This window comes from Curcuma longa, chromosome 21 (assembly GCF_044706935.1).
Source record: "Curcuma longa cultivar G26 ecotype Majalengka, Jawa Barat chromosome 21, ITB_CL_G26_1.1, whole genome shotgun sequence".
Lineage (NCBI taxonomy): Eukaryota > Viridiplantae > Streptophyta > Magnoliopsida > Zingiberales > Zingiberaceae > Curcuma > Curcuma longa.
Window position 1 is genome coordinate 6,753,334 of NC_133881.1, and position 21,721 is coordinate 6,775,054.

General features: G+C 40.0%; 1 protein-coding gene and 3 pseudogenes across 1 annotated transcript; 3 read left to right on the forward strand and 1 right to left on the reverse strand.

Annotated features, from left to right (window-relative positions):
- The first annotated feature begins 707 nt into the window (after nt 1-707).
- LOC141815109 (uncharacterized) lies at nt 708-2,312 on the forward strand (annotated as a pseudogene).
- A 247-nt stretch (nt 2,313-2,559) lies between these two features.
- Nucleotides 2,560-3,983, forward strand: LOC141815110 (uncharacterized; annotated as a pseudogene).
- A 55-nt stretch (nt 3,984-4,038) lies between these two features.
- LOC141815111 (uncharacterized) lies at nt 4,039-5,087 on the forward strand (annotated as a pseudogene).
- Nucleotides 5,088-13,664: 8,577 nt separating this feature from the next.
- Nucleotides 13,665-21,396, reverse strand: LOC141815113 (uncharacterized). Its single transcript, XM_074703063.1, has 2 exons — nt 21,157-21,396; nt 13,665-14,716 (listed from the first exon to the last, which is right to left on the reverse strand). Exons 1-2 carry the CDS (start codon nt 21,394-21,396, stop codon nt 13,862-13,864), a joined length of 1,095 nt encoding a protein of 364 aa, XP_074559164.1. The 3' UTR covers nt 13,665-13,861.
- Nucleotides 21,397-21,721: the final 325 nt, after the last annotated feature.

The window sequence follows — 21,721 nt, forward strand, 5'->3', positions numbered from 1 at the left end:
CAAAGGTTTCTCTTGAAGGCATTTCTAATAATATTGGTGTTATCTACGACAGACTTTTATTGCATTCAAAAGTATCAATTTCTGAGTATAAGAGCTTGCTTGAAGTTTTAAAACAAAATCATCTGGAAACTTCTCAAGCTTTGCAGGAATCTTTGAAGAGGCAAAAAGAATTGCAACAAGCTGTTTTGCAATTACAGAAGGAATTTCTGTTAAACAAACCCCTTACTGCAAGTGACATAAAGAATCTGGTGCTGGAAATCTCAAAACAACCAAGAAAAATCGAGGAGCAAGCTACTAGCTTGATTCTTGAAGTAAAAGGCCAAATTAAGCAGGTCGAGGAAGTTATGAAAGAAGTACAAAGAAGGGTTTCATGAATAACCCTCCCTCTTCCTGTACTGAGGATTACCTTAACGCCTTGGAGGTAACACAAGCAATTAGTTCACCAGCTGTTGGGTTTATAACAGTTGAAAAGGCTACAAGTAGTGATATTAACAGGCAAAATAACACAATTATTGAATTGTTGTTAACCTTGAATAAAAAGCTAGATATATTGCTAGCAAAGCCTGTTATTTCTGAGTCTTCTAAGCAGGTGGAAGCCTTGGCAAAGCAACTTGAGGGGCTTAATCTGTCACCCGCTAAGAAGAAGGAGCCGTTCTACGTCTACAAGGATCCCCTAAAAATCTATAAGGAGGAAAAAGAAAAATTGAATGGCAGCAAGGAGTAGACCAACCATCACTGAAGGTGGTAGCAGAACGGAAGTCAGTGAACCAGTAACATCCTCACAAGAGGACCAAATAAGAAGTTATAGGAGAATGGCAAGATTGCGTTATGAAGCTCAAAGAAGGATACAGGGAGCCAGAAATGGAACAAGAACTTTGGAAAGCCAGCTTAATCCGGAAGCCGAATTGGAGCTTTCTCAACGAAGAAGGGCTTCTCTAGTTCCAGCAGAAACTCTATATTCCTTAAACTGGTCAGAACCACGACATAGGGTATATCAGCACTATTCTGAAACCAGAATCCTGGTTACTGGAGGACAACAAAACTTGCCCCTTATAAATCAGGAAAGTTATACAACTCTGAGAAGAGAAGGTATGCAGCTAATCCACTTGGGGTTAGTTATGATTCGTGTACATGCATTACATCGCAGGAATGCTGGAGTTAATGCCTTAGTGGTATTAAGGGACACACGCTGGACAGATGACAGGTCTATCATTGGGACCATGGAAGTGGATCTTTCTGGAGGTACGCAATTAGTTTATATTGCTCCAAACATGCTGATAAGTGTTAGAGGATTTCTATAATCATATTGAACTGGCCATCCAAACCCATGGATATGAGGGTTGGAATACAGCAGACTCTAACCTGTTGATTACCCGAGGGTTAATCGGGAGATTAACTAATACTGGTTATGCTGGTTTTCGTTATAATGTGCAAAATGTTGCAGACTATTTAGCCAGTACCGGAATTCATGCTGTATCAGCAGCACCCAGAACAATAGCAGAATTACAAGGCATGAGATGGACCTTGCAACCGGCAACTTCAAATCAAATTTATATTCCTCAGCAGGTAAGAACCACTACACTGTTAGATGGTTCAATAGCCCTCTCTTTTCAGGGTTATCATTCGGCCAGAAATCCACAACCAAGGAGAATGAGCAATCTGGACATTGAAGAAATCAGAAATGAAGGGGAAGAAGAGTTTGTGGGGATGTTAACAACTGAAAATATTCCAGAAAAATTTATTTCCAAATATGCTGGAGACCCTCAAAGACCAAAGCCTATCTGGGATACACATTGGTCAGCCAAGCGGCAAATATGATTATTATGTTGATTATTCACCACCAATCAGGCCCCCAGAATATTATCTCCCTATCACTCCAACAGGATGGGATGATGATGATGGGTGTGCACCATGTGCATCCCTAAGAAGATGAAGGTACCAAAAGATTCAATATCCAACCAACCAGGAAGTTCCCTTGCTATGGTTGGATAAGCGAAGACGAAGATGAAGACAGTACCAAGGAGTATGCTCTTCCTAGCATATGGGAAGATACACCTTGGGATGAAGACCCTTTCCTTGAACTTGAAGATTTACCAAGAGAAGATGATGAGAACAGAGCACGAACCAATACTGACTATGGAGAGGACAGTGAAGAAGAAGACCCAAGTTCTTATTTCTTGGGTCTAAATAATCAGGAATTGGATTATCCAATATATTCTAATTCTCCAACTTCGGTATTACCTGATGATGAAGAAATGCAATCACCCTTATGGGATGAAGAAGGACCAGAAGCTGAGGCATACTGGCAATAAACAGTACATGAAGTAGAGCAAGCAGAGGAGGAATATTCAGCCACACAAAGGCTGAATAATCTTTCAATTGATGAAATCAACAACAGTTGATGAAGGAGAACCTAATGAATGGTTACCATTCATAACTCAGCCCAATGAGCAAGTCAAGAGGCTCAACAATCCTGAACAAGAGGCAATTCATATGGGAGTGGATTCTCCTCTCCTGGAGCAGCTTTCAAACCTGGATTATCCGATATTGCAAAGTATGATGCAGCAGGCGGCAACTGCAGAGAAAGCCTTGTCAAGTACAAGTGCAATATCCAGGTATAACCCTCCTCAAGAACCATTAATGGGTCAAATAAATTATCCTCCTGCGCAGGCACGACCTGAGCACAGGGAGCCACCAGCAACATACAGTGGAAGATTCAAGCCTAAAGGACTCAATTATCAGCCATGGACGCTACCATCTGCACAAACCAATGATGGAGCTATTCTGGTACTACCAGAAGATATTGGTCAATATTCTGAAGTAATATCCCGGTGGGAATCAATAACCAACAACCTGGTAAACCAAAAAACCTGGCTTGATAATGCGCAAAAGGTACAATTTATTGAAAATTTGTTGGAGAAACTGAAAAGAAATTTTGGATACAATGGCGCATGGCATATGCGGCAGAGTATGAAGCATTAGTCCAAATGGCTGGGGAAACCCAGAATGTTTTATCAGCTATACGACGAATGATTTTGCTGGATGATCCTTATCAAGGATCTACTGCTGAACAGGACCAAGCATTTATTGATATTGAACGACTAACCTGCAATAGTATGAAGGATATATTTAATTATTTGAATGATTTCAAATATCTTGTTGCAAAGACAGGTCGGGCGTTCATTAGTGAGGAATTTTCTGATAAGTTGTTTAAAAAGATGCCACCATTAATAGGCCAGGAAATAGCTGCGGCCTTTAAAGCTAAATATCCAGCCAATCAGGTAGGCATCCTGCCAAGAATACATTTCACATATCAGTATTTGGCAAATATTTGTAAACAGGTAGTTGTGCAGAAGACAGTCAAGGACCTTGCATTCTGCAGCAAAATACCAATACCTGGCTACTATAATAAGCAGAAAAAATATGGTCTCAGAAAATCAAAGACATACAAAGGGAAACCGCATGATTCACATATCAGAGTATTCAAAAGAAAGAAAAGGGATGTTCAAAAGAAGTGTAAATGCTTTATCTGCGGAGAACCAGGACATTTCGCCAGAGACTGCAAAAGAAAAACAGGGAACATTGCCAGAGCAGCGGTTATGGATCAGTTAGATTTACCATCAGATTTTGATGTTCTTTCTGTAGATATTAATGAAGAAGATTCTGACGCTATTTGTTCTTTCTCTGAGGGTGAAACAGGTGTTGGACCCAACTATGCTAATGTAGTCCTTGATGACACACCATGGACTCATGAAGCCGTCTTTATGATGGGTAGCTGAGCAATGCGGATGGCGTAGTCAAGTATATGTTGGTGAATTCATGAAAAATTGCCAACATGATTGGGAAGAAAATCAGATTATAGCTGATAGCAGATATGTTTGGTGTACTTTTTGCAAAATGATTACTACTGATAATATGCGATTGCATTGCAAAATTTGCAGGATGACAGTCTGTCCTGCCTGTGGACCATTTTACCTGAATAAGACCTTGACGCTGAAAAAGAATGATATAATTCCAGTTTATGACAAGGAGGATCAGATGATACAAGGATTACTGGATTATACCCAGTACTTACGAAGTGTCCTGGATAAAAGGATAAATGAGAAGGAGAGGATTTCTCTTTATCAAGAAGATTTATTCATTAAAGTCAAAAGGATTTCACCAACAGCAATTATTCCAAAACAAGAACAATTGGAGCAGCTGGGTATGACCTCTTTACTGATGAAGAGGTCCATATATCAGCTAATCAACAAAGTTTGATTCGCACAGGCATAGGCCTGGAATTTTCAGAAGGGTATTATGCCAGAATTGCACCCCGCTCCAGTTCAGCCTTGAGGTTGAATCTTTTTATCAATGCCGGTGTCATTGACTCTGATTTCCGGGGGAGGTAAGGATTTTGGTTTTAATTGTTCAAATCTTACTCTTTCCCTGGGACATGGTAGCTGTATTGCGCAATTGATATTTGAAAAAATTATGACACCACCAATTGAGGAAGTTGAAGAATTGGGTGAAACTGCGAGGGCTTCTGAGTGGGTTTGGTTCAACAACCAGTAATCAACCAGGTTTAATAATCAGAAATCAGCCCTCCACAAGTCAGGAATTTGCCTTCTCAGCAGCAACAGGCAAGTTTTTGAATCGGTTATATAATATGACAATAACTATGCAGATTCCTGGTGTACCTGATACACAGGTTCAAGCAATATTGGATACTGGAGCAACAACTTGTTGTATTTGCAAAAATGCATTGCCAGAGGAAGCCTTTGAAGAACATGGGCTACAAAATATTATTCTCTGGAATAAATTCACAGCAGGAGACAACAAAAAAGGTTAAAAGTGGTATGATGGTTATTGGGAAGCATAAGTTTCGGATTCCTTTTACATTTCAATTAACTATGAACCTTCGAGATAAAATTCAGATGTTACTTGGCTGTAATTTTATAAGGGCAGTATCAGGAGGGCTCAGGATAGAAGGTACGGAAGTAACTTTTTACAAAGAGATTACAACTATTAACACATCTCCTGAGGTTAATATTGCAGCAGAGAACAAGTTCGAGAAATTGAAAAAAATGAGTAGAAAGCCGCGATAGCGCTGCCTCTAGGGTTTTTGCCAAAAAAGAAAATTTTTATTCAATCAGCCAAATTGGCCTTAAATAGCTAAATACACCTATAAATAGACTATAAATCAAACCCTAACTTTAAAAAGTAAAAAGTATCAAAAAATTTAAAAATAAAAAATAACTATAAATAGTAAAAAATAAGTTCAGAGCCATGGTTGGAGCACTAAATGATGTTGGATGGATTCAAAAGTGAGTCAGTATAGTTTTTACCTATATCGAATAAAGGTCTCTAAAAGAGCTTCGATTAGCAATCGACCGTGCCTCATTCTGATATTCGAGTCAAAAGTTATGACCCGTTGAAATTTGACTCATGCATCACCCCTACATCAATCTTCCTCCAACGTCTAGCTACAACTGTAAGTTCAGTTGTACCCATTTCTCTTTTTTCTTGATCGTCTTTATTTCTCAGTCCCCCAATGATCACTATTGATGCATTAATCCCCTAGTACGAGATCCAACAATCTGCATATACCCTAGGTGATGACTTACTGCTCAAGTAGCAGTACGATATCCCCTTAGATCACCGTATTAGGATTTCAGCCCCAGAGCATCGACCCCATGATCCACCACCAGGTTATATTACCTTTTTCCAGGGTTAGTTAGCCAACAATCTTAGATTTCTCATCCCTTACTTCTTTCAAGACTTGACCACCTATTTCTAATGTTCTCTATCCTAATTTGCCCCTAACTCCTATTGTTTGATTTGTAGTGCCTCCATCATTTTCCAAATATATCAAGTTCCGCTTGATTCCACTACCTTCTGTTACTTTTTTTTATCCTAAGAGAGGAGAGTCTGAGGTAGTTTACTTTGCAGCAAGGTTAAGCTGCAACTTTATAGATAAGTACCCAACCTCCCACAAGGGATAGAAGAATAAATATTTTTTCATCAAGCCCCCTTAGCTTTACACCTGGCCTATTGCTTGGCATCCCAAGATGCCCCCACAGCCAACCCTTGGTTAATACAGACTAGAGTTAGTTTATCTATCTACAACAGATATCCTAACGGGCTTGAAGTTCAATGTGAACGCCTTGGTGGATAACGAAGCCCTCCTGTACTAAGCTGGCTTGAGTCCAAATGTTATTTCTTTAGAGGATTGTCTGAGTAAGATTTTTATCTATTATTGTATCATCCTATTTGCTAACTAATTTTTTCTTTTTCTTGTAGATCATATCATGTTGAACTCCTCCATTAACAAGACTCTTAAGTGGGACCTAATGGTGATTGATAGCTAGTGGGTCTCAGAAGATGCAACTGAGTCATTGATTGCTAGAGCTGGGGTTGCAGCGGTGACAAGCGATCATCCTATAAAGGTCGGGGGCTCTCACGCCTTTACCTATGAGCCTGTAGGTTCTTCCACCAGAAGGCAGACTTCTGAACAAATGTTCGAAACCCAAGCCTCAACCGTCAAGGTGGAAATAATAGAAGTGGCACTCGAGACCCATCGGGAGCCTCGACCAAGGAAAAGGAGTTGCGTGCAGAAGCAACCTCCTTCTGTGGATACAAGCGCAATGCCCTCGTCGAGTGAGATAGACCGATGTACTCTCAATACCTCGGTGAGTCATTCTGAAGGGGTTCGCTTGGCAGCCCTTCCTCTAAGACGTCTACCTCTGGAAGGTCACACCAAGAGTTGCTATGACAAGAATAATGCACCAAGAGTTTTTTAAAAATAAAAACTCTCTTGCATTAAAACCAAAAAGAAGGAGCCTATAAATAGGCTTTACAAAACTATCGCTAGATCCTATAAAATAGGATCACGTAAGACCAGATCCTATAAATTAGGATCACAAAGATAAATTCTAAACATCTAAAGACTCGGACAAAAATATCACTAGATCCTATAAAATAGGATCATGTAAGACTAGATCCTATAAATTAGGATCATACAAGATAAGTTCTAAAAACCAAAAGACTCGGACAAAACTATCCTAAAGACTTGGACAATGATTAAACTTTCAAATTATAAAATAAAACATTTAAAAATACGAACAAAAAAACATCACTTTATAATTCAACACTCTTTCTTAAAGTGATGTTCTCAGAACTAATTCGAGCTTTAATCGCAGATCTTCGAATGCACCCTTCGGAAGTGATTTTGTAAAAATGTCGGCAATGTTATCTTTGCTCTTAACTGTGACCATATCAATGATCCCGTCGAGCACTTTCTCACGAATGAAATGATGCTCAAATTCAATATGTTTTGTCCTCGTGTGGAAGACAGGATTAGACATAAGCTTGATTGCACTCAGATTATCTCCAACAATTGATGGACCAAGAGCATTAGCTTCGAGGTAGCTACTCTTTAAGTCTTCAATGACATTGCATGATGTTGCATCATCAGAAATTGGATTGATATGAGCAACATGACTCTTTTCAGCTTTGACACCAGTATCCAGAGGCTTTTCAACCAAGTTGAGGCTCCTCAATGAGCGAATTTCTTCATCTGCTTCAACAGCCTGAGTATTTATAGCAACAGCACCAATAGACAGAGGCTTCTCAACCTCGTCAAGGTTTCTCACTGTGTCAATGTCTTCACCAGCTTCAATCTTCTGGTCCTTTGCATCCGTAAATTGAAACACCACAGGTTTAGAATCTTCCTCTACTTCAAGAGACTTCTTCTCTGCACTGTCCTCCGATATGGTACAAATTGCATCCTCAAACAACCCACCATCCGGAATCCCATCTTTCTCCTCGTTTTGAACAGAACCCAAGAATGAAGGCTCTTTCCCTTCAACTTTTCCGCCAACGACGCTTCCATCGGGAAAATTCTCAGTACTCGAAACCTGTAGAACCCCGTCTGATCCAACCTGGGTAAGGCTTGATACTTCATCAGCCGAGATAGATTTCCCATCTCCATCGACGAAAGAAGGAACTGCGCTGCCGGAAGAGATTTGCCCTACACCACCATCATGCAATGGAGTGTTGGGCACGACATCATCCGGAGAAAGAATCTTCTCTCGCAAATCGACGGAGACGCCATATGCAGCATCCGGAGGTCTAGATTTGACTTGAGAAAGCTAGTCTCCGCCCGTCAGATTCTCCACCTCGGGCACAACATCCCCACCGTCAGGGATGGAGACCGTTGATTGGTCAGGAACCAGAATCGGTGTGAGAGGCGCTACAGCCGAGAGAAGATTCTTTTGTATCCCGGGCACGTGATATACACTTTTTAGTGTTATTGATTCTCCATGATTATTGTTAATAACAACAATGTCTTCTTTTTGAATTTTATGAATTGTATTATCAGCAGTGATAATATCTTTGCCGCTATCATATAACTGAGAGCATGAAGAAGTCAATTCATCTCCCGTAAGATGATGACCGCACCCGGAATCCACAATCCATTCATTATTGATTGGATGTTTTGTGTAAGAAGTTCCTTTTGCTATTAAGCATGTTCCCCGTGGAGTATCAACAATATCAGTAAGAAAGCAATTCTTCCAATCATGTTCTTTTTCAGACTCTTTTTCCACATCGACCAAATTTGCATAATTTTCTGACTTTAATTTAACTCGATAATATTTTCTAATATGACCGAGTTTGCCGCACTTCTAACATTTGAACATCTTCTTAGGTGCATTTGAATGATCTGGAGTACCTTCTTCTGTCTTACCTTTTCCTTTATAAAAATTACCTTTTTTAACAAACAAGGCACTCTTTCGACTCCTCCTTAATACTTGTTGTAGCCATTTGCTTGGCCAATGATTCCTGCGACGAGAGAAGATTTTCAAGTTCTTCTAGTGATGGTTGTTGAGCCCATCCTTGAATTGAAGTGATAAACGGAGTATACTCAGGTTGAAGATCAGAATAATATATCACTTCTTTCTTGCTTCCGAGATTTGTTCTTCAAGATTTAGAAGAGAAATTACTGAACATAAATTTTTTACTTTGAGAACATATTCAGAAATAGAGATACCTTCTTGCTTCGCAACCGCCAACTCATTTTCGAGCATTTGCAATCGAGCCTCATTCTTTTTATTGAACAATCGATCGAGAATTTACCAAATTTCATGAGCAGACTTACATCCGAATATATGCTCAAATATTCCATGAGAAATGGATCTCTTCAAAATAAATTCCGCCTTAGCATTTTGTTTCTTCCATTTCTTAAACGCTTCTACGTTCTTGATGATATTTTCTGGAGTGACAACTCCATTAGTGGAAACAACATCCCACAAACCTTCACCGACTAGATATGATTCCATACACGTCTTCCAGATCCGGTAGTTGGACTGATTCAATAATTCCAAATCAGGTCCCGCTACACGACCAGTGCCTTCCATATTGAGAGAGAATAACCTTCTTCACAAAAATAACCGAAGCTATGATACCATGTAGAGAAAACCAGAATTGACGAAACTCCAATCACTCCAATAATATTGAAGTGACTAACCGCGAAGAGAACTCTTGATATGAAAAAATTTGAAGAGGTTGCAGAAAATAAATATCTGGAAGATGGAATAATAAAAACTTTCTTGCATTAAAATTAGAAAGAAGGAGCCTATAAATAGGCTTTACAAAACTATCGCTAGATCCTATAAAATAGGATCACGTAAGACCAGATCCATAAATTAGGATCACAAAGATAAATTCTAAACATCTAAAGATTCGGACAAAACTATCACTAGATCCTATAAAATAGAATCATGTAAGACTAGATCCTATAAATTAGGATCATACAAGATAAGTTCTAAAAACCAAAAGACTTGGATAAAACTATCCTAAAGACTCGGACAATGATTAAACTTTCAAATTATAAAATAAAATATTTAAAAATATGAATAAAAAAATATCACTTTATAATTCAACACTATTTCAACCATCCTAATGTCTGAAATACACCTAACTCCACTACCCTTGTTGCAAGAGTATCTCATGCCAGATGAACCTCCTGTTCTCTAAATTTTTGTGCATGGAATTTTCTCGTCTCTGAGTCTTCATCTACTCTTGTAGATCTTATAATCTGCTCAAACTTTCCTTCTATCAAGAATCCAACTCTCGGCTTTATTGAACTTTCATGTCTTACATCTAATCGTTCGACTTGCAAGAACTTCTCCTTACCAAGAATCCAACCCTCGGTCTCTTTGAACTTTTCCTACACACTTGTCCCACAAATGAGATATAACTTATTTACCTAAATTTAAATACTCTTTATTTATCAAAAATTTTTATTTGGAGTACGATTGCACCAAATCATATAAGTAGCCATGTTCTTTATTATTTTATTCATTATTATATTTTACGATTCTACTATATATTTTTATTATTTTATTTTAAAATTTTCATACCACTTTAGTAATCCCCGCTAGCGCTATATTCTTTTGCAAAAGGTGGAATCCGCCACCTTAGCGGCCTCACACGATCGGCCCCCCGACCATTTGTGAGGAGGTAAATTGGAAAACTGCAGTTGGTTACGACGTAGGAGGATATTGCTTGGCTTCGTCAGGATTCGAATCCTTGTCCTATTCTGCAACTCTGCTACGTCGTAACCAACTCAGCTATGCCCCGGGGGCCCGCTAGCGCTATATTCAATTTGATAGAAAGGGGTCTAGTTGAGGTCATTTTCACTCAATACTTTATCACTAGCTCATAAGTGAGAGGAGTCTTGACATTGTATCATACTCATTGTGAAGGCTTGGTCAAATGCTTGATTAAAAGAGAGTGGGTTAGTAGATATGTAAGTGATACACTGTATGCAAGGACGGATCCACGTGAGGGCTGCCCTGGGCTATAGCCAAGTGCTCACCCGATGTAGAAGCCGCAGAAGTTTAGGAAATCTACCTACTAGTGACGCTGACACTGCCATCGGCAGCTACCGTGTACTGGGCCTTCGGCGACTCGCTGCTAAACCATTCCAATGCCTTTTCGCTGCTTCCACGACGCCCTTCCGTGACGCCGCCGTGGTGCTCATGCTCATCCACCAATTCATCACGTTTGGCTTCGCGACGAAGATGAAGTGAGAAAGAGGAGGAGAGTAAGATGTTGCGGTGAAAGTAATATTCTCGTTAATTCTAATTCAAGCCTCCCCCAAGTATAATTTCTGGATCTGTCCTTGACTGTATGTGTTAGTGAAATAAAGCACGATCTATGAATTATATCACATTTTCTTGTTAGCATCATGAGCATTTATATCAACTATTACCACCACATTTTATCACTTTAATTGATCACTCACCACACTTAAACTATATTAGTGTTTAAGTTTTTGTTATTGTAAGAATTGAAAGAAAAATTAGATACCATCTAATTAGGTGGAATACAACGACTCTATTCACCCCATCCTCCATTATAGGGAAGGGCATTACCTAGTTTCGACCATCAATAACCAATCTACTGTCTATTCACCCCATCCTCCTCTCTAGTTTAACTATCAACATTGGTCTCATCACGTTCTTAACATTGACAATTGATTCTAAAATTTACTTTCCATGAGTTGCATTGAGAATGATAAACTTATCATTTCCACCTAGTACATGTTGTCAAAATTTTCTTTTCTATAATAGAATGAAACATGTTTGTTAGGACCTTGTGAGCTAGATGTGAGTGAATAGTTCCAATTACTTTTCATTTTGATCTCGTACTTATCATTTGAATGTGCAATAGAAATTTGAATTAAAATCGATGTCACATGCACAACACTTTGATTTTACTTAGTATATGTCTTCTTGAGGAGACTAATTTAAGACTATACTCCTAGCTATCTCCCTCTACTATGAACTTTTCATTTTTAAATACCTTCCAGAAGCAGAGAAGCCTCTTCTAAGTCTGTTCTTACAAGAACACAACAAGAAAAATAAATACAAAAGCAAATGCAATCAAATTAACTACTTTACATGAATCTTTTCCTTAGAAGCTTGCTTGTTGCTTTGGATAGTCTCTTGATGGTTGAAAATGTAATAATACTTCATATCTAACCCCTCAAGATCCGGCCACTTCTCCAAATGAAATCCTACTTATATGGTTGATATTTGAGCTGATTCTGCCTACCAATCAATTGATCTTATTCACCAATCAATTGTCATATCAAATCTGACCATTCAAACCTATAGAACGATTATTTTTTCTTTACCAATTGATTGCTTTAATTGATTTCAAAATATTTTGTTCGCTGCTAAATAAGCTACCAATCAATTGCACTAATCAATTGCTCAAGCAGCAAATCTAGAATTCTGAATTTAAGGTTTGTCAATTGATTACCATTGCTAACTCTGATTTTAACATTTTCAAGGCTGAATTCACGTCTTTCTTGATATCCGATTGACCTCGACCTACCAAGACTTACTTTGCTCAACATCTAATCACTTTTGACTTATTAAGATTTTTTATTGCACAATATCCAATCAACCTTGACCTAATGGGACTTCATCATTGCTTAATATTCACTTTATCTCAACCTACTAAGACTTCACTGTTACCTAGCATCTGATTAACTTTGACCTACCAGGACTTCCTCTCTGATGCCAAGTGTTCAATCCTCGTATGACCCATTTGACTTTTCTCTTGCTAATTTTCTATTGAACTTTTGATCATTAAATGTCCGATCAATCTTAGTCCACTTGGACTTTTCTCTTGCTAATTTCTCGTTGGACTTCTGATCAAGTGTTAGTCAACTTTGACCAACTTGGACTTTTCTTCTTTATGCCAAGTGTCTAGTCTTTCACGATTCACTTGATTTTTTTTATCTCATACCAAGTGTTTCGATCAACCGTAACTCACTTGGATTTTCTCATCGTCAAATATCCAGTTAACCTTGACTTACTTAACTTTTCTTCACTGTCAAGTATATAGTCAACCTTAACCTACTTAATATCTAACTAATATATTGATCAAATATCAAAACTCAAACTTGAGTCAACTTGAACTTGATCAAACTAGTCAACTTTAACCAATGTCATATTAATATATGCACTCTAACTACCGATAAAATTGAACTTATTTGATCAAGTGATACTAGTAAGAGCACGATTATTATACACATATTTGTAGCCACAGGGTTGGTTTGTTCTAATAACATACAAGAGTAGGGGCATGAACAACCATCTAGTGCATTCGGTTATTATTATTTCCTCTTTGCACTTTTGAAATGGAACACAATCAATCAAACTTATAAGGATATGGATCGAGTGTAACTTCTTGGATGTAATCATGCCGTCGAATATAGAATGAAGTATTAAGATTATAGTATTACATTTTTTTTATAATTGATTGATGCGTCAAGATCAATTGACTGTTGATTTAGATTTGTGACAATCTGATAGAAAATTTTTTATAGTCAACTAACACAATGGAATCCACAAATTAGAGCATAGACAATTCAAGAATCCACTAAGACAATCAATTGAATATATAAGTGCATAATAGTCAATAAATCAAGTATAAAGGAGGGATATAATAAAAAAATACATATTTTGATAAATATAAATTTAAATACGTAATTTGAGTATTAGAGAAAATTAATTATGTGATTTAATAAATTATCGTATAATCAATCAAACTCACAACGATAACAAAAATTGTAGAAAAATCATGATTCTTGTTAACACAACGTCTAGAAAAATAAAGTTTGCTGCAATTGATTCAAGATTTATCAGGGAGACTATCAATTTAGTTAAAACAACACAACTCAAGTAATAAGCATATTTATGCATCAAATGAAAATAGTACACTTATATTTTATAGTGTTGCTGATGGCAGGCGAAAAGCACGTTTATATCGCACCATATAAACGTACGTGGGCATGCATGAGTCAGTGGCCGCCGCCGATTCCGCCGCCACCTCCTCCCCCGAATCCACCACCGAAACCTCCACCGCCGCCAAATCCGCCCCCTCCACCGCCTCCAAATCCACCACCGAGTCCGCCGCCCTTGCCAAATCCGCCACCAGCGCCGCCGCCGAAACCACCACCTTTTCCGATTCCACCACCGAGCCCGCCGCCTTTTCCAAAGCCCCCACCGAGTCCTCCACCCTTACCGTAGCCGCCTCCGAGTCCACCGCCACCACCCTTTCCAATGCCACCACCGAGTCCACCACCACCACCACCAAGTCCGCCGCCGCCGCCAAGTCCACCGCCCTTTCCGATTCCACCACCAAGTCCACCACCCTTTCCATACCCACCGCCGAGCCCTCCGCCTCCGCCAAGTCCGCCACCGCCGCCAAGTCCTCCACCACCGCCCCCTCCTAGCCCACTGCCCTTTCCTATTCCACCACCCAGTCCACCACCCTTTCCATACCCACCGCCAATGCCTCCGCCTCCGCCAAGTCCGCCACCGCCGCCAAATCCACCACCACCTCCCCCTCCTAGCCCACCACCCTTTCCTATTCCACCACCAAGTCCACCTCCCTTTCCATAACCACCACCAAGCCCTCCTCCCCCGCCGAGTCCGCCACCGCCGCCACCTCCATATCCACCACCAAACCCACCCCCGCCGCCGAGGCCCTTACCGAAGCCCCCACCCTTGGTGGGCCACAGCACCTCCTCGCCCACCTTCTCGCCGGTCAGCCGCCTCCCGAAGGCGGTCGTCGCCACAGCACTGAAGCAGAGCAACAGCGCAACCACACTTGGACTCCCCATCCCTGTCTTGGAGCACAAGACCAGCAACGCCTACAAAGAGCACCTCACTTATTTATACTCCGATCATGAGGACGAACAATCAATGCCTTCTCAACTGCGCTACAAGAACGCATTCATGGCGTGCAGTTGGAGAAGCATTAACTGATAATTAATAAATCCTCCTTTTTTTTCAAATTAAATACATTTCCAATTTACTTTATTTTTTTACTCGTGGTCTCTTCAAGTATGATTACAGTTTGTAGCTAGTTGATTACGCATGCTAATCAACTAAAACTTGCTCTTCCAGATTATGCTCAGCTTGCAACTAGTGAGATCAAGATTAGGCTGAAACTCATTTTCAGAAAGAAAAAAATTTAGTTTATTTATTATAAAACTAAATAACAGGCAACCAATAAGTTACGCCCTTAATAACAAATATTCATCAATAAGAAAATTCATTAGCAACTGTAGGATGGAAGAATACGCTAAAGGAGATGAATAATATTTGTCACTTTTTTACTTCTTGTGTTAATTTTTATTTGTCAGAGTTAGTCTATAATAAAAAAAAATAAAACACAAGAACACAAAATAATTTTTACTGGGTTCACACTTCCAGGATGCTACATCCAAGGACTACACACTCAATGTGAGTCTACTATTCGTATCCTTTGTAGAATTTTTTTGGAGATGAAAAATTCTCTTACAAGGTTTGAATACAAGCACAAATATAATGAATGCACAAATATAATGAAAATAAACTTGCATAAATATGTAATACAAACAATCGTGTAGATGCTGTCTTAAACCCGGCCCCTGAATGTTGTGCACTCCTTTTAATGCTTTCTTGATCACACGAGTTGAATTCTGAGAGCCTTTTCGAGTACAAGATAAAGAGTATTGTATATAGATTGTTGATTCTTGAGTCTCTGGTCCAAGGCTCTTTTATGGGTCTTTCTCGATCGGTTGATCCTCTTTTTTCGGTCAACTGATAAGGATTTGATCGCGTCGAATAATCACTTGATTTTCTCTTTTTTTAGTTGATTGATCCTCTGGTACGGTTGACTGAACCACAGTGTCATCCAAGAACTTGTCCAAGTTCAAGATCGGATCAGATAGGACTGATCGGATCCCCATGCAATCCACTTTTCAAGTTGACTGATCCTCCGATTTCCTTCCCAGGCTAAATCATGTCGCACTCGATTTGTTGATCAAATTCGTGTTTGATACTGATACATAGGATTGGTCGACCGATTCAATTCTTTCCTTCTAAAGGTGGCTAGTATCTAGCTAGACCTTATATCTGATGACTGGTTGACCGAACCTCCCTATCCGGTTGATTGAAAGTCTCATTTGGTTGATTGAAACTCTATTTCTTGCAAAATGGAGTTAGCACAATAATAAGAAGTAATGCAAAACAGTATTAACAACATTGTATATCAGTTGATCAAATACGCTGGTCTGGTCAATTGAAAATATTATTTCAGTTGCTTAAACCTATTGGTCACACTTGGAGTTTATTCCTTAAAAACTTCTCATTACCTAAGGTTTACCCCTCTAGGTTTTTCTGTTTGCTAAGCATCCGATCACTCTTAACATGTTTAGATTTTTCTCTTATAAGATATCCGATCATCCTTGAATTGCCTAGACTTTTTCTTTGTTAGATATCCGATCACCCTTGATCTGATCTGCTTGAGTTTTTCCTTTGCTAGACATTCTTTATTTTCTTCTTCTCCTCCAAAATATTATTTCACATCATTTTTGAGAAGAATGAAAAGGTTGTAAAGGTTTCTCCGCCTTCGAGGTTTTCGAGAAAGAGACGATTCATAGTGCAGCGGGTGTGTGCGTGCGTGTGGATCCTTGGATTAGTCACCTCTGCGGTGGTGGATACCAAGGACCGGGTTAGCGTTGATCTATTGTTTTCTCTATTATATTTTGCTTCTGCTAATACTCTTGCAGAGAAACATTCGAAGAAGATTCGAAAACGCTATTCACCCCCCTCTCGCGAACCAACCGATCCCAACAACCAGGACTTCCTGCCCTCGGTCCACTTGACCTACTAGGACTTCTTGCCCAGCCGCAACCAGGACTTCTTGCCCAGCCGTAACCAGGACTTCTTGCCACTCGGTCCACTCGACCTACTAGGACTTCCTACCCGGTGTTTGGTCCTCTTGATTCAGACACAGGATCACCCACTTCCTTTGTTTAAGGTTCAATCCACATGGTTAGATCCGGATCATGGCTCATTCAGCGGTTAGTCCGGTGAAGAGCACCCTCGCTCTGATATCACTTGTTAGTCCGGATGGAATTAAAATATCTCCACAATGGCATGATATTGTCCACTTTGGGCCTAAGCCCTCATGGCTTTGTTCTTGGACTCTCCCCAAAAGGCCTCATACCAATGGAGATATCTTCCATCCTTTTAAACTCATGATCTTTTCCATGTGCTTTAGATGTGGGACAATGTTTGCACCCTTGCAACCCAACACACTTCACAAGCAATTTGGCTTTGAAGAATCTTAGCTGATCTCGGTCATCATCAGATTGAAGGAACCGTGCTATACTGCGACAACAAATCTGCAATTGCTATGGCTAAGAACCCAGTTCAGCACAGCCGAACACGACATATAGCACTCAAACATCATTTCATTCGACAGGCAATTGAAGATAGAGAAATTCAACTTGAGTTCTGTCGATCTGAGGAGCAATTGTCTGACATTTTTACAAAAGCACTTCCGAGAGAAAGATTTGAGCAGCTCCGAGCCAAACTTGGAATCCGACAACACATTAAGGGGGAGTGTTAAAATTAATGTGTTGACCATCATTATGAGGAAATTGGACCATCACTCTTCCATCATGCATGCAATTATTGTACGAGTCAACCAAAGAGTCACCTTGATAAACGAAACGGTTACTTAACATTTAAGCTTACTTACCCTCTAAGTTTCTTTCAGGCCTATATAATGGCTTTGTAATCGTAAGTTTAGATATATGAGAAAAAGTATCTCTTTCTCCTCAAGAGTTCTACCAAAATACTTCAACATAAATATCTCCCTATTCTCGACAACAGTTGTTCTCTATCGGCTTCTTTTTCCTTGAATATTTATATTATTTGTTCTTTTCGATTAAATTTATTTTCCTTTTTATTGAAAAAATTTATTTTTTGTTATTTTTTATTATGCCAGGTGAACTACTTTTTTTATTTTAATAATAGCTAAATCTAGCAATTACTTTGGATGTTTTAAAGGATTTAATATGAAAGTTCACTTGTCACAAATTTATGTGTAGCAAGCAATCTTTCTCGTTATCAATTTTCATAGCTTGTTGATTATCCAAATTTGGCAGTCCATTATTTTTAAGGAATCAGGCCAATCAGTCGTGATGTCAAAATATTACCTAATGTAAATTGTTGCAGTAGACATGGGTTAGTTTTATTGCTAAGTGTAATTGGATATAGGCGAATGTTCGGGTTAGATTTATTAGAATCTCTAAAGCAAAAATTGTTTTTCTTCCTTTTTTGTAGTTTTACCTAAACTAACTTCTCTCTCCTTCGTAGTAGTTGTGGTCTTCTACGGTGTCTAAATACTGCTTTGTTATTCTATATGCTTGCCTGCATGATTAGTATTAAGGTTTCATTTCTCCAAATATCTGATCTTTCATTTTGCAAATAAATTATTAGTCATTGTTAGGTGGTTCTTTCTCTAAATTTTGTGCAAAATCTTTCAGGATCAGTTGAAAAACAGTTCTCAATGGCTGCTTATCTTGGAGAGCTTGTCTTGAGCAATGATGTGAAAGTCTTTGTAGCCCAAACAGCTGGTTTGGTACTCGTCAATGTCATGAAAAGTGGGAAAGCTGCCCTCAAGGCTTTGAACCAAATATCATGCAAAGATACTTATTCATGCTGCCATCCTTCCACCACTTGTCAGAGACCTTTTCACGGTACTGTAGGGATCAACCAGCTGCCTATGAGACTTAATTAAGGAGGTAGTTGCAACAATTCTTGCTAACATTGTGTCTTCAGGAGCTAATTTTGAGAGGATACCTCTTGATCACCTTGGTTTCTGAATACATGGTACACAGTCTTCTCCATCTAATTTGCAACACTGGGACTGCAATCGAATGCAAGCTTCTTCAGGTACTTGTTGGGCTTACAAGTTCTTCAATCACTGTTTTGGACATAGTTGCTGCTATAAAAAGTTTAGGTGCTACCATTAGTATTATTCAGTTCGTTGAAGCCCCGAAAAGAGATGTTAGAGTGGCTTCTATAAAACTCTTGAACAATATTTCTCCTCACATGGGTCGAGAGCTTTCTGATGCTCTTCAGGAGACTGCTGGTCAGCTCAGCAGCTTGATTAATATCATTGTAGATAAACAGTGGATCTCGGAAAGAGCAGGCAGCTGCTGTTGGGCTCCTCGCTGACCAAGTGCCTCTTGGATGAAGGGGCTTTCAAGATAGCCATCTCAAAAATGATCAGGATCAGGGAAGGGATAACTCGATTGTAGGGGACTCTTTGTCACTCCCTTTTTTTGAAGGCCTCGTTAGTGTTCCCTCGAGGCTCACATACATTCTGGAAGATGGACCGGAGATCATTGCCCTTACTCGTGCATATAATCTTTCTAATTGTTCCTGCTTGAAATCACTTATGGATGAGTCACCGACTAATAATGGTGAAGTCACGCAAGACCCATAGACGGTGGTAGCTCCATCAGACTACAGAGAGAAAGAGGGTGAGAACGGAGGTTAGGGGGTGCTCTACTTAACCGCTTCGAAACTCAAGTTAGGCCACAAATCGGAGATAGAGAAGAAGAAGAATTGGAATGGAGAAGAAAAGTGTTGATTGTGTCTACACATACCTATGCTCGCAAGAGGCGGCCAGGTCATTATATGATGTCATTGGGGGAGATATCCCATCATCGGTAAGGAGAATATCCCATCGTCGTGGTAGTTAAGAGTCTTATCATCCATACTCAGTATGGTCCAGGACCACGCTATGTTAATCATGTTGTACTGATGAGGTAAATGAGCTACCATCAAATATTATATCATTGCATGTATCCTTCTAGCGGTAGTCTGGGCAGAAGCGCATACTCAAAGTGACTGAGCTGACTGAGGGGTCGACCTCTAGCTAGGAGTTCACGGATTCATTCAGGAGGAAAGCCAATGAAGCACCAAGTGGGGCGCTGAGTGGGTCGCAGAGTAGGTTGATCAGGGAGTTGAGCCGCAACTTCGCCACTGGACTAGAGTGGGAAGCTCAAGAGGTCAGGCAGTTTAGGAGTCGGGCATGTGCTTGGTCATGAAGTCAAGGAAGTCGGTCGGAGTTGGAGTCTGAGATCGACCACTAAGTTGGAGGGGAGAACTCGGGCGGTCAACTAGGGAGTCGAGTCAAAGATCAACCACTGAGCTAGAAGGGAGAGTTCGGGAGGTCGACCAAGGGGTCAAGTCAGAGAACGACTACTGAGCTAGAGGGGAGAGCTTGGGCGGTGGACCAGGAGGTCTAGTCGAAGATCGACCACTGAGCTGGAGGGGGAGAGACCGGGCGGTCAACCAGGGAGTCGAGTCGGAAATCAACCATTGAGCTAGAGAGGAGAGCTCAAGCGGTTGACTAGGGGATCGAGTTGGAGATCGACCACTGAACTAGAGGGGAAAGCTCGGGTAGTTGACTATGAGGTCGAGTCAGAGATCGGGCCATGCCTCTATCGTGTCACTGCAAATTGGACTAGATCTTGACTTTCTTGGCCTAGACGTGCTAACCCATAACATGAGCCTCTCCACAAGTCTAATCGAAGAGGGTGTGAGTCAGATTGATTAGACTAGTTCTTCAGCATGAACTCAAGTATGACATGAGTCAAGAAAGGCAGGAGCTAGCTGAGGCAGTGATAAGTAGCATTTTAACAGGATTAATTAGGTTATATTGGATTATTTTGATCATATTTTATGTTGTAAATTGAGTTTTGAGCATATTTCTTTATCTTGGATGAATTTTAGATCTTCATTCTATTTTTTATTAATTTGAGGTAATTTATGGGTATTACATTGTTGTATTTGATTTTACAAAAAATTAGGATGAAGCCCAATTGTAAATAATTAAAATTGGGCCAAAGAAATCATTCAGAAAGTCCACAAACATACTCAATTTGGAGAAGAAATCAATCTTGGTTTGAGTCTAGTTCAAATCAGATTCAATTTGACTCAATCCGGTTCAAAATGGGTTCAAATCAAGCCAATTTGGTTCATTGGGTTCAACTGGGTTCAACTCGAGTTTGGTTCAGGCTGACTCAATTCAATTGGTTCAAGTCCGGTTCAATTTAGTCTGTTCAAGATGGTTCAAACTGGTTCAATGTTGGCTAAAAGGCTCGCCGGTTCAATAGAGAAAAGGGGGGCTTGACCAGATCTTCTTCTCCCAAAAAAATTACACTCACTGTAGCTTCTCTTTTCTTTCCCAAAATCACAATTTCCACCGCTGAGCTCCCATCCATTCCCTGATCTCTGTCACCTTCTTCAGCCCAATCAACACTTGAGCTCTCCAACGACTTCTACGGACAACGAGCACCGACACCACTGTAGGAGACCTTGTCTTGAGCGATTTGCTCCGACGAGTGACTTCTTTACCACCGTCAGTCGTAGATCTGGCGCTGTCGAAGTGATTCAGCTTCGGCGATTGACGATAGACGGCTATCCACACAACAGTGAGCGACATCATGAGCGATTTGTTTCGGCAGAGCTTGCTATCCATCCGCATCCACCGGAGTTCGACACGGGATGTCGGGCAAAATTCTGACCGCATTCTCCACTGAGAACGTGAGGTAAGGTTTCTATTTGGGTTCTAACTCTGTTTGTGATTTGCAACAGGGGGAGAGCTGAGCAACGGCCGAACCCAAGTTTTCCCCGACTTGAGCTCTCTTGTGATTGGCCATCTCTAGTGTGTTCTACTGCTCCCAGTCAGCGTGAATCAACCAAGAGTTCTGCGATTATCCTCTATTCTGTGCCGACTGGGGAAGGAAAAAACCCTAACTCTCTACTATGTTCTTTCCTTGTTTTTCTTTTCTTCTCTCTATTCT